The sequence below is a fragment of the Euphorbia lathyris genome, chromosome 2 (assembly GCF_963576675.1).
Source record: "Euphorbia lathyris chromosome 2, ddEupLath1.1, whole genome shotgun sequence".
NCBI classification, from domain to species: domain Eukaryota; kingdom Viridiplantae; phylum Streptophyta; class Magnoliopsida; order Malpighiales; family Euphorbiaceae; genus Euphorbia; species Euphorbia lathyris.
The window spans coordinates 129,522,316-129,537,810 of record NC_088911.1 but is presented as its reverse complement, the minus strand read 5'-3'; the positions used below and the strand labels follow the sequence as shown (position 1 = coordinate 129,537,810).

The 15,495-nt window shown below is 32.6% G+C and overlaps 1 protein-coding gene across 1 annotated transcript; it reads left to right on the top strand.

Moving 5' to 3' along the window:
• Positions 1–7,445: 7,445 nt before the first annotated feature.
• Positions 7,446–15,118, top strand: LOC136219935 (sucrose nonfermenting 4-like protein). The gene is made up of 14 exons (XM_066007534.1): positions 7,446–7,711; positions 7,910–8,111; positions 10,024–10,111; positions 10,912–11,088; positions 11,337–11,471; positions 11,578–11,637; positions 12,627–12,716; positions 12,946–13,080; positions 13,245–13,389; positions 13,464–13,637; positions 13,977–14,040; positions 14,130–14,199; positions 14,325–14,439; positions 14,522–15,118. The coding sequence occupies exons 2-14, from the start codon at positions 7,990–7,992 to the stop codon at positions 14,611–14,613; spliced, it is 1,467 nt and encodes a 488-aa protein (XP_065863606.1). The 5' UTR covers positions 7,446–7,711; positions 7,910–7,989; the 3' UTR covers positions 14,614–15,118.
• Positions 15,119–15,495: the final 377 nt, after the last annotated feature.

Here is a 15,495-nt window from a genome sequence, read left to right as displayed (position 1 = left end):
CTTTTTAGTTCCAAACCTTTGATTTATTGCTTTCCCTTGGTCCGGCTCAAGTAATAAATCTAAGATTTGTAATAAGATTTAATCTAAACCTTTTTAACCTACTTTACCTTGGTCCGGCTAAAGTGATTACTTAAGATTCAAGAAAAACCGCTCAAGTAATTAGTTCTAAACTTTCGATTAATTACTTTCCCTTGGTCCGGCTCAAGTAATTAATCCAAAGAAGCATTAAGTTTTCTTATTTCCAAACCTTCGATTTATTACTTTCCCTTGGTCCGGCTCAAGTAATAAATCTAAGATTTGTAATAAGATTCATGAAAGACCTTGGAAAACCAATAAGCCACACTAAATGGTCATTAGGTCCAACTTATGAATTTCGATTAATCAATTTAATCACGATCAATATAAACGATTAATTATACCCAAGTAGAGAGTTGGCCCATCTCCTACAAGCATTAAGAATCACAAGTTAGTTCTTAAAAAGGATAAAGATAACTTAAATAGGTTAAACGTAATTACCACATAATTAAGGTTAAGATCCGCTTTTAGCCTTAGTTAAGGGGGTTTTAGCCCATGATTAGATTAAAACACACCTTAGAAAGATAGATAATAGAGTTCATATTAATAAAAGAGATTAAAGTTTAGAAGAAACCGTAATGACGATTGTCGAATGAACTTCTTCGATAACTTAAAACTTACTTTTATTGAATGAACTCTTGCACAAACAACAATTTGAGCATAATAACAACAATTATAATAACACAAACAACTGATTTTTGAAGAGAAAAATCAGCAAAGTAACATTATAGAGGGAGAAGTTAAGCCTAAACTTGGTGTGTCTTCAAATGGCACCCAAGGCCTCCTTTTATAGTAAAATGGTACACAAAATTCCAAAGACCAAGTCATCCTTATGGCCTCCCACTCCTTATCATCTGAATTTAGCATTTAAGAGAGCATGGGGGAAGATTTTAATAATTTAGGAGTTGAAATGTCAAAGGAATCTTAGGCTTCAACATATTCATCAACTTTGGATAATTTTCTGGGCCTGATTCACTTCGAATTTGGAGATGATTATTATTAGACATTTGTTCATCTTTCTCTTAGCTTTCCAACGCATTTTGAATCGCCTCAATCCGAGTCCGTATGAGGGAGATAAGTTGAAAATACGAAAATGTGTCAAATCTGTCCTAGTGTGAACAATTGGACTTTATTTTACAGCACCTATCCGCGTGCACGCTGGGTGTCACTAAAACTCCTTTTTCTGGTCCCTTTTTACTCCCGAGTTGCCGTCTTAAGCCCCGACTTGGTTATTTGTGCCGAAAACCTTGTGAAAGTGCCTAGAAAACATACAAATTGGCTTAGATACATAAAATGAAGAAAGTATACAAAAACCATTATTAAAATTTATTAAAATGGTACAAAATAACTAGTAATTAAATACTAAAAATGCTATAAATTACGACGATAACACCAACAAAAAAAACCCGACTGGATAAACGAGTTAGACTATGATGGAAAAGGATAGAGTAAGAGGGAATATATCCATTAAGTTCGCATCTTAAGAATTTATGTATTTCACTGTCCGGACACTTATGCACATGTGCATATTTGCGAGAAACATAAGAACTGTAGAGATAAATGTTGTTACAATGAATGTGATATGGAGTATATGATATAGCATACACCATGGACGATCCATGTTTATATATAAAGATTATATATCTCCAACGAGTATATAGTCCCAAGTTCATACATGCACATCAAGCAGCTATTTGTTCCAATGAGTATATAATACTAGAGCTCTCGATAGTACGTCGGTCGCACGAACTATCTGCAATAGTATGGATGAGGATTGGAATATATTCCATTATGTGCGAGTGGGAGATGTTAGAATTATTTTGGTTATGGACCGAATAATTAATCCACCCGAAATGGAATCGGGTGAAACCCATCTAAAATACTGAAGATTAAGGTTAAGGTTCTATAACCTAACTGAAGGTTGTAAATAGAAAGTTATCTAAACCTAACCAAACATTGAAACAAGAGAATTAAGATTCACTCATGTACCTCCTCCATCTCACGCGCCTCCCCTCCCTCCGTCTCCGATGCCAGCTTTAGTTCGTGGATTCAACATTTGCACCTCATGCTTAATATCTAAGTGGGTGATTCGTGATTGGTAATATGAGATCACGGTTGATATGATTTTTCCATTGCTTATCTTCCTAACGGGTTCTGCTCTATAAGAGATAAGCGTTAAACCCACATTTGTATTAAGATTATTTGTTAGGATAATTCTTCATTTATATTTTCTAGTAGCCCTGATTAAGAGATTAATCAACATTACTCGTTTCCATACTCTTTAATTTCAAAAACATTATCCAACACTATCTAATAATTCATTTTTTTTGTACTTCTCTGTCACATCTTTTTTTTACCGAATCCATCGCTCGATTTCCTCCAAAGGAACACAACATCATCATTCTTCACTAAACTACTTACTCCATCTTCTTATTGGTTGAGTTTTCTTATATTTTGAGTTGTTGCTGTCAATTTGAGAAAAAAAAGAGATTGTCTTCATTCTTCCTCCTCTCATCGTTATATTTTTTAAGTTTTTTTTTTCGTTGAGTTTATTTTAGTTGGTTTTCATATATTTTACCAGATCTATTATTCCGTTGGAACTGTATTTATTGTTTATTATCTTTTTATTTGTAACATTCTCTCATTTAGTACGAGCAGAAATTGTAGATCTTATCCGTAGGTCATTAGATCTACGTGCTTACAAAAGAAATGGTTCATATCTGAAGGTTCAGAAGGGTTCAAATGATGAAAATTGGATTACAGGTGGTTCTCTATGAATTGGAGTTTCGAGAAGTATATATTTCATCTGTTGTTTATGTTTATTGTATCTTTAATGATTTACTTTGCTCTTTGTAATTTATTTTTTGTTACGTGGACCATGTATTAAACGTAGCCTGTACTTATGTAAATTTTATTCTTTACTTTTCATGTTGTACGTACGTTTTTCTTATCTCGACGTATGCTTTTTTTTATAAAAAAATAATATTTCATTTTTGAAAATTGGGAAGTTATCATACTTTTCTTAATAAGTTTGAGGCATGAACGAATAGGATCTAATAAAAAATTAAAGAAGTATTATTTCCTCCTACATTTTTAACAATTTTTGTGAATTACTTAAAGTCAAAATTATTTTAAAATATGTATATGGTTTTCGGTCTTTCCAATGATTAGCTAAATAAAATTGTGACACCATTTCATTGAAAAAGAAAATTGTGACGTGGACTTATATAATTAAAATTTTAATTTCAAACATTTAGTTGTTTATGTTAGCCTATAAAATGATTGCTTTTGCTTCTAATAAAAAATTAGAGAAAAACTCTTAAAAAAATACGCACATTAATTTTTTTTTTATTTCATCTTAGAAAATATAATATATATTCTAAAAAGAAGTCATATGTTTTACAGTTAATTCTTTTTCCACTAATACTGTTGATTAGTGAAAAAATTAGAGAGAAATACGCACATTAATCTTTGTTGCAGTTTTCCATAGAAAATATAGTATTTATTTAAATTTATACAACAATTTTTTTTTTGACAGAGGGAAGGGTATTAGGCCCCGAAAAAAGAAACAAAACGAGACTCAGGAGGGATCCCGAGCTCTTCTAAGAATACCAGTTCCAGACTTGTCAGACATAAGGATGTTCCTAAAGCCTGCAGGGGATCATCACACCCGTGATACCCTAAGCTCATTGATCCTGTAAAATTCGCCAAAAAATTTGTTGCTCTATTCCCTTCACAAAGGGTGTAAACAACTTTGACCTCCCAATCGTAACCTGACCGCTTCTGACACTCTTCTATCAACCAATAGTACATGTGGGAACTCTATGCTTCCTCATTAATTATACCAACAGCTAGATGTGAATCCGTTTCGAAGACGACTTTCTTCCATCCCATCCTCCAAGCCAATTCCATCCCGTAGTAGATTCCCCATAATTCCGCTAATAAAGTAGTGCAAATTCCCAAATTACACACATAACCTTTTAGCCAATTCCCTGCACTATCCCGAGCCAGACCTCCGCAAGCCGCCCAGCCCAGATCTCCTCCACACGCCCTGTCGCAGTTGATTTTAATCCACTCGTTAGCCGGCGGATTCCATTGAACGAACTGATCAGAACAGTTAGGCATCGTCGGATGGAGGCCCCCCCCCCCCCCCCCCCCGACTCTGACCAGGGCCGGTCCTCTCCTTCACATATCGAACCAGGCAGTCAATTTTCTCGTCGATTACTTAAACCAAACCTTCAAACCTTCAAATTTATACAACAATAACATTTAATATTTTTTTACCAAAACAGTAGCATGGAGCCTTTTACGAAAAGCTTTGAAAAATAACTTTTTACAAAAAAAAGTTATTTATATATATTTAATATTAACAAAATTATTGTTCTAATTTTGAAACATATTTCTTTTTTTTAATGTTATTCCTATTTCTATTTTGTCCATTCAATAATAATAATAATATTATTTAGTTATTTAAATTATTTTTTTTATTAATTTTGATTGTATTTTTTATTGGACAAATTTCAAATACAACCATGTGATTTTTTTTGATTTACAAATGAGTGCTTTGTGTTTTTTTTTTTTGTTGCTAAGAGGTGTCTAAGGTTTTTGTTGTTAGCAAAATTAAGAACTTTTAGATTGACACGGTTAGTTTTGACTGCTGATAACATCAAATTAGAAAAATCCAATAATTAAATTTGTTTAGTTCTATATTTACCATGAAACTTTCTCTCTCTAAATGTGCACTTTCTCTCTCCTAATAAAAAACATCTAATTGACATCAAAATTAAAAAGTTGAAGAATTAAAACTGCCTAGAATATCATTAATTTTTGAATTTTTTATTTTATTTTGAATTCATCAGTAGTCAAACTTAAGAGTGCCAAACTAAAAATTCTTAATTTTGTTAACGACGAGGACCTCAATCCTTTTTTTTTTTTGCAACAAAAAGAACCATAGACATCTATTGATAAATTAGCGAAAGTACATTAGTTATATTTAAAAATACATTTTTTCCTTTTTGTTAGTTAATTTAAAATATGTCTATCTTAAATATTTTACATATTAACAACAACAGTTTATCATAATTTTACCTAACATTAATAATCAACCAGCTAATAACAAATAACTAACTACAACACCTAACCACTAATAGCAACAATAACAACTATTAGTTAGCAACTGAAACCAAACATGTCAGTAGGTAAAAAATGAACCCTAAGTATAACATATCAAATCATCAAGGCAACATGCTACATTAACAAAAATCAATATTACATTATATCATACTAGCAAAATTAATAGATCAACATGTCACATTATCGAATTTAACCTCTTGTAACATCGAAAAATAACACTATTAGATAGTGTTTGATTGCTCACTTCCATGCTCATGTTTGCATTTTCACTTCAAAAGAGAGAGTTGTATGTGTTTGGTTAGTGACATCTTATTTCCCCTTTACATCTGAAAAATAACCTTTTACAAAAGCAAGAAATCTATGTTTTTTTTGGAAAAACAGTTTTTTCTGACAACAAACAGTAACAACGAACAATAAGTAAAACAACGGTATTAGTCAAATTTCTATTTTACTACCACATTTAATTATAAATCAATAAAATCTAGTAAACTTTTTTTTTTTACTTTTTCCCAAAAAAAAAAAATATTAATGAATTAAAAACCAAAAAGAAAGAAAAAAGGAAAAAGTCATTTATCTACAAAGCACCCAATCATAAGTAAAAAAATTTCTTTATTATTTTTTGGGGAAAAAAATGAAAAACTGAGCCAACAGAATTAAGGTGGGCCCGCACCTGTCTCCACTTTGCATCAGCCGCACGTGTTAAAGATACCTGAAAGTTGAACCAATTTTTTTTATTATTATTTTTTGCTCGAAATTGGTATGTTAGTTTGTTTTTACAGTTTTACCCTTTCGTTGCTTAGCCAGACGAACAAACTGCCTATTTTAGCTTCCAGCTTTTTATACGTGGTTTTTTTTCTTTATTTTTGGAAAATAAATATTTTGTTTTTATATAAATGAAACGAAAATTAATTGAAAGAATGTTTATTAAGAAAGTTTAATTTTGCTTTTATATTATTGAAGTGTTAAAGTATATAAATTATTTTCTACTATTCTCTCACATAGCACGTTAAGTTATACGTATTAATTCATTTTTATATTTTACACGAGTGATATATCGTCTAATTTAGAATATAAAATTTTTACATTTTGTTTTTGGAATTTCATAATAGATTTAAAAATGGGATATGTTTAAATTCGATGAAATATAAAAAGAGAGTTTTGTTAATAATTTCTAAAATTGATCAAACTTAATAATACTAAAAGAAAAATTATAGTATTTATATTAGAAAGATATGGATAAAATTGCTTTTGTAAGGCAATATTAATGGGATTTTTATGATTTATCTCTAATATAAAACCAATCATTTGTTATAGAATAAATTTTTAATTTTTTAAAAAACTCCGTGGGTATTTTATTTATAACATAACAAAAAAAAATTATACTAATTTAAAGTAAAATTGAGATAAATGTTTATTTAGTTATGTAATAATAAAATAAATTATATATAATATATTAATGAGATAAAGTCCAAATATACTACAATCGTTTTTTAGAAGCGGAAATTTATTCTTAATGTATAAAATGATATAATTTCATCACTAACATTTTCAAACAAGGTAAAATTTACTCATACCTAGTAAAAAAATTTCATAAACCAATTACTATTATTTGATTCGTTATTTAATTATTACAACGTATCTTTTTAAATATTAATTAAATTCTTTTAGTTCAAGCAATATGTCATAATGTCAACATTTAAGTATGTCAAATACAAGCTAATTATAAAAAAAATTACCTAAAATGTTTATTACATTATTAAAACAATTATAAACAATATGTTAAAATACATAAAACTTTTTATATGTGTCGATAAATTTGTTTTGAATATTCGATTGTGCAATTGAACGAGTAAAATTGCGACCTTTTATGCGTTAGAAATAAATTTACACGAAAAGCGTGTATGTCATCTCAACTGTCAAAGATAATGTATCTACGATTTTGTGTGTAGGAGGTTCAAATGAGCCAAGTATAGGTGTATGATAGGTTTTTAAAACCAACTATAATGCGTGATAGATTTTCAAAACCGACTATAGATATGTGATATGTTATTTTAAAAGTTCAGGGTACCAATAGATAAAACGTGCCAAGTTTAAACGTGTAAATATACATTTATCCTAAAATTAAACTATTTTATACCATAAAAGTAAAATTGATGTGCTTTTATTTTACCCTTCACACGGCCTATAATATTTTCATTAGATGGAATATAATGATTCAAAGGACATCTCTATCAAAGTTTCTGTCTTTTGTTTTTTCTCATATTTTTATTTAGGGTTTGAAAATTAGATTCGATCGTATCGCTTCCTCTCTCGATCGTAACCCTTTCACCATTATCATTCTTATTATATATAACATAAAAGATTGAATTTCTAGCTTCAATTTTATATTCTATTCTATTCATTTTTTCCATTCTCCTCCTTTAGGGTTCAATTACTTGTTCCCAACCTTCTTACCCATTTCTCAATTTCAATTTTGAAGCTTTTTTATGCTCTTCCCCTTCTTGTGAGCATCTCATCTCTTCTTCTATTGTCTGTTTGGCTTTTATTTTCATTCTTTGTTTTATTAGCTTTTCGACTAGTAGCTTACTTGGTGATGGTTTTATTTGTTCTTCTCTGTTTTTTCTTTCATATTTGTATAATGAATTAATTGAAGTGTTTTTTTTCTTGGGAACCTAATTTTTAGTTTGAAATTGTTTTGCAGTTAATGAAGTGAAGGGGGAAAAATTTATTGCTTTGAAGGATTTTTTGAAGAATTGTTTATAAAATTGGGGGAAAGGGATAATGTTTGCCTCCGGTATGGATGCTGCTCGAGATGGTGGTGGTGGTGAAGCTCGCACGGTGCTAATGCGGTTCATGTGGCCTCACGGTGGTCGGAGTGTGTTTCTTACCGGTTCTTTTGATAGGTGATAATCAATTTTCAGCTCTTTTTTTTTTTTTATAATTTTACCCTATACCCTAGGGGTGTTTAAAATTGGTTGGGTTATTATAACACACTAAATTTCAAGCCATCCAACCCATGAAAGCAAGCCAGCGTTAAGTTAAGTTAAGTGGGTTACAATGCGTTAGAAGGTTGAATGAGTTTTAGATTTTATATTTGAGATTATTGTAACCCATCTAACCACCCGTATAGTCCATATAATTATCTATATTCTCACTTTGTTATTTATTTATCTCATTTAAATTTTAAAAAAATGTGGTTATTCATAATTTGATATTTTTTAAATTGGAAAATGAAAATTGTAAAAGCTGAGAATTGAGAAAACAAAAAAAGCATATCTGAATCGGACATGACGTCCGAATAGGTGGTGAATCGAGCGAGTCCGCTGATTCTGGCGATTCATGTACTCCATTAAAAAAGATCTGTGTTTAAAACTTTAAATGGATCAAAAAGACAACATTTGGCCTAAATAAACATGAAACTCAACTAAAGACTCTGCAAATTCTATTACTTCTAATTCCTAACTCTTTTTTTTCTTCTTCTGTTTGAGGCGTTTAATCACTCAAGTCAACCTTAATTGGTTATATGTAACACACTTAGGGGGTGTTTGGTTACCTACTTTTCATCTCTTGTTTGCCTTTTTCACTTTAAAATGCAGAGTTTTAGGTGTTTGGTTAGGCATCTCCTATTTGCCTTTTACAGCTGAAAAGTAGCTTTTTACAAAAGCATGGAATCTCTGCTTTTCTTTCCAAAGGCAAACACCAAACCGTAACAGCAACCAGCAAACAGGAACAACAAGTAGCCAAACAGGCCCTTAGTTATTAAAATTTTAACAAGTTTTTTATAACTATGTTGGTAGCGCACTATATATCTTAGACATAAAGTTTAGAAGGTTCAATATAACATTTAAATGACAGTCAAACGAGGGTTTTTAAATTTTCAATAATGTAAGAGTAAAATTGATATTGCTTAGAATCGTTAGAGATAAATTTGTATTATTTTGTATATTAGAATCAAGGGATAAGGTACCAAAATAGGCCTATGGTTTTTGGTTTTTGGGAAAGTATCAATTTAGGCTCCACTTACAAAATAGCAACAATATATGCTTAACCTTTAAAAAAGGGTGCCAATTTAGGCCTCGATAACGGAACAAGACACTTTATTGATATTACTCCTTTAAGTTATGTCAATTGCACGTGGAGGGAGAAATCATAACTTAACGGAGTAATAGGAATGACGTGTCCAATCCGTTACTGAGGTCTAAATTGATACTCTTTTTTAAACGTTAAGCCTATATTGGTGCTATTTTGCACGTGAAGCCTAAATTGATACTTCCCAAAAACCATAGGCCTATTTTGGTACCTTATCTCTAGAATCAATCTACACTTTTATGTAAACGTTAGGGTCAAATTTAATTTGTATCCCTATATTTTATTATTATTTGAGATTTGTGGTTCAATAAAAGTAAAAAGAACACAAATATATCTTAAACCACATAATCAATTTAACTTTTTTTTAGTATTTAACCTACACTATTGAGATAAAAAAAGAAGAAAATAGAAGAAAAATAGTAAAGAAAACAAAATAAGTTTCAATCCACTATAACCCATCCAATCCATCTATTTTTTTTTTATTCCAACCCACCATAACCCATCTGACCCATGAAGTAATATCCTTATATGGGTTGGTTAAAAATCCGATCACAACCCACCCCAACCCAAGTTTGAACACCCCTAAAGATGGGCTATTTTTTTTTATTTCTTGGTGCTTTATTTCGAATTGGTGTGCAATTCTTAGCATTTTGGTTTGAATTATTTGATTGATTGGATATTATGCTATGACTTGAATTGATGGGTCTTCCTTCTGTTGTGGTGAAGATGGGCTAGGCTCGTTCCTATGTCGCCTATGGAAGGTCGTCCTACGGTATTTCAGGCCATTTGCAGTGTAACACCCGGTTATCACCAGGTGGGTTTGGTTTGCTTTGATGCTGATGACTGAGAAGTGTTATTCTTGTTAGTTGTACGACGTTGTTTTTTATATGACATAAATTGGTGTTATTTATCATAATTGTTATTATAATCATCTCTCGGGTCTAGAATATGAGCAAAATTGGAAAGAAAAAGTTCCCTTGATAAGTGAAGTATTGTGTATGAGTTTTACTTAAAATTGATGCTAGATAATGCCAAAGAGCATGCTCATGACTATTGATTGTTTTAGAAGAGATTACGCACTTGAAGAATAAGCCTCACGGTGTACAAAGTAGAATGAGATACAGAAACTGAAATGGAAACAGACACTGATATTTGTAAAAAATATAGGAAAAAGGAACACGGGAAACGTGTAAATAATAAAAAACACAAGGGTATATCTATAAATTTTTAAAATTATAAGGATGTATGTTTATATATATATACATACATTAAAAAAATTACATACAAGTTGTACAATAGAGAGAAAAAAGAGAATTTTTTTTTTCATGTTAAAGGCTTGTAGAAGATGATGATGATCTAGAGGGACTTAAGTTTTCAAATTCTAAGAAACAAGATTCCAATTTTCTTAAATTATGAAACATGACCCGAAGTGTTTCATACAAGCTTCCGAGAGTTTTGGTTTCCGAAACGTTCCTTGAAACGGAAAACACTTTAAAATCAAAGTTTCTTTGCAACATAGGCTGTTATTATACATTTTTCCTTGTTAGAACATAGTATGCAAGTTTTTGTTCTTCTTAATATCATATTGATACCTTAAGAGACTTTACCATGCAGTACAAGTTTTTCGTTGATGGAGAATGGCGGCATGATGACCACCAACCTTATTCAACGAGTGAATACGGGATTGTGAACACTGGGCTATTTACTGGTGAAGCCAGTTACAATCCTGTTAGTGGTCCAGCAGAGATGCCATTGGTTTGCATGGAAATGGATAATGACTTTCAACGTGCGGTGAGATACCGTTCTTCCATAAGAAATAACTTTCTGATGCCACGTAATACTTTTCATTTTGTTAATGTCATTTTACCAGTTCAGGAATGAAATTTTTTCCTCTGGAAATTCCTATTACTGCCAATTATGTGCATTAATTAAGTAATATTCTGTGTTGCTTTTCAATCCTTCTTGAAATACCCTTGCATTTATAAATTTCCACTACACATTTTTTTTCGGTTATACCAAGGTTTTAATTTATAATTCAGGTCCAAGTATCTGATGGTATGGTAAGTGATGTCATACCAAGGGTATCAGAAGCTGACTTACAGGTCTCTCGTCACCGTGTTTCTGTATTTTTGTCTACCCACACTGCGTACGAGTTACTTCCCAAGTCAGGCAAGGTTTGGATCTCTTGCCAATGGCCTTTACTATTAGACGTCCGTTTGTTATTATGACATGATGATTTCATCGCTCTATTTTTCCTAATTTAGCACATCTGTTATGCAGGTGGTTGCCTTGGACGTTGATTTACCGATAAAGCAAGCATTTCATGTTTTGCATGAGCAGGTACGTGATTAAATTTTTCTCGGTGAATCTGGAATCTAGTTGATTCTGTCTCAACTGGTTTCGGTTGAACTACCTATCGCATATTCTGAATTGTGTGGCCATGGAAGAGAAAGGGAAATAGATCCTGTATTTTCTTCATGAAATCGCCTGTACATGATATATGGAGAACTAGAATAATTTTCCGAGCGAATTTAATCACTTCATGATTTACAGTTCTCAAAGCACGCTTCTTGTATTGCAAGATGCTAATAAGCATATTTGATGGTAGATGCAATGTCATGTAGTGGTTAGATAAGGTATTGTTTAGAGTTGTCAACAGGCCGACGGGGACGGCGAATTCCCGAAAAAATTCCCCACTGGGTGGGGATGAGGAATCTTTTATCGTCAAAGTTGGGACGGTGACAGGGGCGGGAAATGCCCTCCCCATCTCCGACTCCGCGGGGATTCCCGAAAATGCTAATAATTATGTGTTATAACACTAATTTATACATATCATTTGTATTTAATTAAGATATTAAATTATTATCGTTACCTTTTATTAATTTGATATTAAATTATTATCGTTACCTTTTATTAATTTGATGTTTTATTTTATATAAATTTAATTTTTAACTAATATATAAAATAAAAAAATCCCCGCAGGGATCTCCATCCCCATGAGGATCCCTGCAAGGTGGATACGGGGAACATTTTCCCCCCGATTCATATATGGAGATGTGGACACAGGGATTCCCCAAGTCGGCCCCCCTCCTGCTCCGCGTTGTTTATAAACACTAGTATTGTTGTTGGCCTTTTTCCTTTTTTATGGTTCTTACCATTTACTATATGTTTTGAAAGAATGCATGATCTTCGTGTACTTCTGGTAGTGGTTCACAACTTTTAAGATGTTTTCCGAACTTACGTTGTTGGTGAACAAATGCATTCATGCATATTTAGTTGTTTCTGATAAGAAGTTGGCATGCATTTCTTCTGAGTTAAGCTGTTTTCAGGGAATATCCGTGGCTCCTCTTTGGGATTTCAACCAAGGCCAGTTTGTTGGAATGCTTAGCGCGTTGGATTTTATTTTAATTTTGAGAGAGGTATGTATGTGATAAGTTCTCTTATCCCGGTGAGTTATCTAAATACAGATATTTTGCTTGACTTATTTATCCGTACCTTTCAAAATTGCATGCTTTTATTGTTTTAATTGTTGCTTCAAGCAATTGCTTGCTTGGTATTGTTTTGTTCTCAATTGTTATCCGCTTTTTAAGGTTTTTTTTTTTTTTTTCCATTTCCGTCGTTTAACACCCAGTCATCTTCTACTTGCAGCTTGGAAATCATGGTTCAAATTTGACGGAGGAAGAGCTTGATACACACACCATATCTGCCTGGAAAGAGGGAAAAGCATATCTGAATAGACAAATTGATGGACAAGGGAGGCCTTTAGCTAGACATCTTATCCAGGTGAGTGATTTATGTGGCGTATTTTGCGTTCTCAGATGTTAAGTTTTGCGGTGCTTCAACTTGTAGAGTTGAGCACCGGCGTTAATTATTTGCTCTAATGCACCTTAAAAAATTTGTGCACTAGTGGTCCTGGTCAGTTAACTTGGTGTTATTGATTGTGTTAGGCTGGGCCGTTCGATAACTTGAAAGAGATTGCTTTGAGAATATTGCAGAATGAGGTGGCTACAATTCCCGTTATCCACTCATCTTCAGAAGATGGTTCATTCCCCCAGCTACTGCATCTTGCTTCACTTTGCGGAATACTTAAATGTACGTCTTTCGGCTGGTTTGCTTGCCGAGCGATTGCATGTCCATTATTATTGACGAAGGATTTTAGTTTTCAGGCATTTGCAGGTATTTTAGACATTGTTCTGCTACCTTGCCGATATTAGAAATGCCGATATGTTCAATTCCAGTGGGTACTTGGGTTCCGAAAATTGGAGAATCTGGTAGACGTCCCTTGGCAATGTTGAGACCAAGTGCTTCTCTTAGTTCCGCTTTAAACTTGTTGATTCAAGGTATACTTCTGGTATTTATTCAGTACGCAAAACTGAAAAAAACTGAAAAAACCGATAAACTTTCAATAGTGCATTCATCAAGGGCTGCTTGCCCTTTGATTCTCGTTCCCGTTGCACTACATATTTAACAGCAAATTGGTCAAATAAGTCTTGTAGTTATTGCCCCATGGAATGTTATAGGCTGCATCTTCTTGTGGGACGGGATACGATCATAGGATTTCTGTATGGTGCTACAGGAAATTTAGCGGTAGAACACATCATTCTGACAAAGAATGGTATCTTGTGGATTAAAAATTGTTTGATATGTTTCTTATGTTATTTATTTCCTTGTCTGTGCAGCGCAAGTAAGTTGTATACCAGTGGTTGATGATAATGACTCGTTACTTGATATATATTGTCGGAGGTAATTTAGTTCATCTAGTTGTCATTTATGCATGTTAATAGCTCGTTTTTAGGCTCTGATTTTGAGTACTACTGTTGTTGTTTGAACAGTGACATAACTGCTTTGGCTAAAGATAGGATTTATACACACATTAATATTAACGAAATGACAATTCATCAGGTACGGCTCATTCTTTACCTACTCCAAGTTTTCGATGTTTCTGTATTCCCAACTTGTTTGGAGTTCCTCGATTTGCGAATTACTGTTAGGTTTTGTTTTCTAATTTTCGTTTTCCGACGTATTAGGCTTTGCAATTGGGACAAGACGCCTACTCTTCGTACGAATTGAGAAGTCAAAGATGTCAGATGTGTTTGCGGTCAGACACTTTGCATAAAGTGATGGAACGACTGGCCAACCCAGGTTACGTAAATTCACAAGAACTATTCAACTGCTAATCCCTGCATACCCGATTAACGATATTCCAATCTGCAATTGATTTCAGGTGTTAGACGGCTTATCATTGTAGAGGCTGGCAGTAAACGCGTAGAAGGAATTATTACCCTGAGTGACATCTTCAAATTCTTGCTCGGATAGTTCGAAACGACCACCAATGTTATTTACTTGAAAGAGATTGTGCAGTGGGTTTTTGGACTCGGGCCGGGCGTATATTTTGTTGCAGCATTTGTTCCAAGGAGGCTCATTGGAGAATTCTTTGAAAAGCCTTATGCTTGGTTGCCTAATTTTAGAATTTTAGGCGAAAAGAGGAAGAACAGATTCTCTTCCTATTTTCTGATATGTTGTTTAGCCCCCCAATTCTTTTTCTTGATTACAGACTGCTACTACCCTGATCCAGCAATGTAAATTTCATGTATTTCGGGGGGAGCACGGGACGTTTAGGAGTTCTGTGCTCTGCTCGCTTCTACTTCGACTTGGGAAGGAGTAAACATTGAACGAACCAACGAATATTCTCGATCGTATTAGGTTGTGATTGGTTCTTAGGGATTTGATGAAGTTGTAACTGTTCATTTTTCATTTTTTGGTCTGTGAAAAATTGATGCTTGCAGGGTAAAGTTTGTTCATGTTTTGCATTATTCCAGTCTCTAGCTGGTCATTTGATTTGCAGGAGTATTTTTTCTTTATACTGGATGTAAATTAATCAGTTATGTTTCAATCTAATGGTAAATAATTAATGTATATGGAAAAAAAAAATGAAATTTCACTTTTATTACAAGTTATATGATATGATCATAGTTTATAATTAAATTGATTAATTTAAATCACTAATTAGGTTCAAAATAGGAATGCTAATTATGTTTAAATAATAAATTTAAATCAATAATTAGGTTCAAAATAGGAATGCTAATTATGTTTCTTTGTTTGATTCGGTTTGGTTTTTAAACTGAATCAGTTATTCTCAATTGATTCTCAATTTTAACTAAATCTACTGAACATCATGTGACATTTATTAAATTTACT

Bases quoted from the DNA above. Each gene is read 5' to 3' on its own strand.
- LOC136219935 (XM_066007534.1), top strand. From the start codon at position 7,990: ATGTTTGCCTCCGGTATGGATGCTGCTCGAGATGGTGGTGGTGGTGAA. The intron at 11,638-12,626 runs GTACGTGATTAA...AGCTGTTTTCAG, and splicing joins TTCATGTTTTGCATGAGCAG to GGAATATCCGTGGCTCCTCT. The intron at 13,638-13,976 runs GTATACTTCTGG...TTGTCTGTGCAG, and splicing joins TTTAAACTTGTTGATTCAAG to CGCAAGTAAGTTGTATACCA.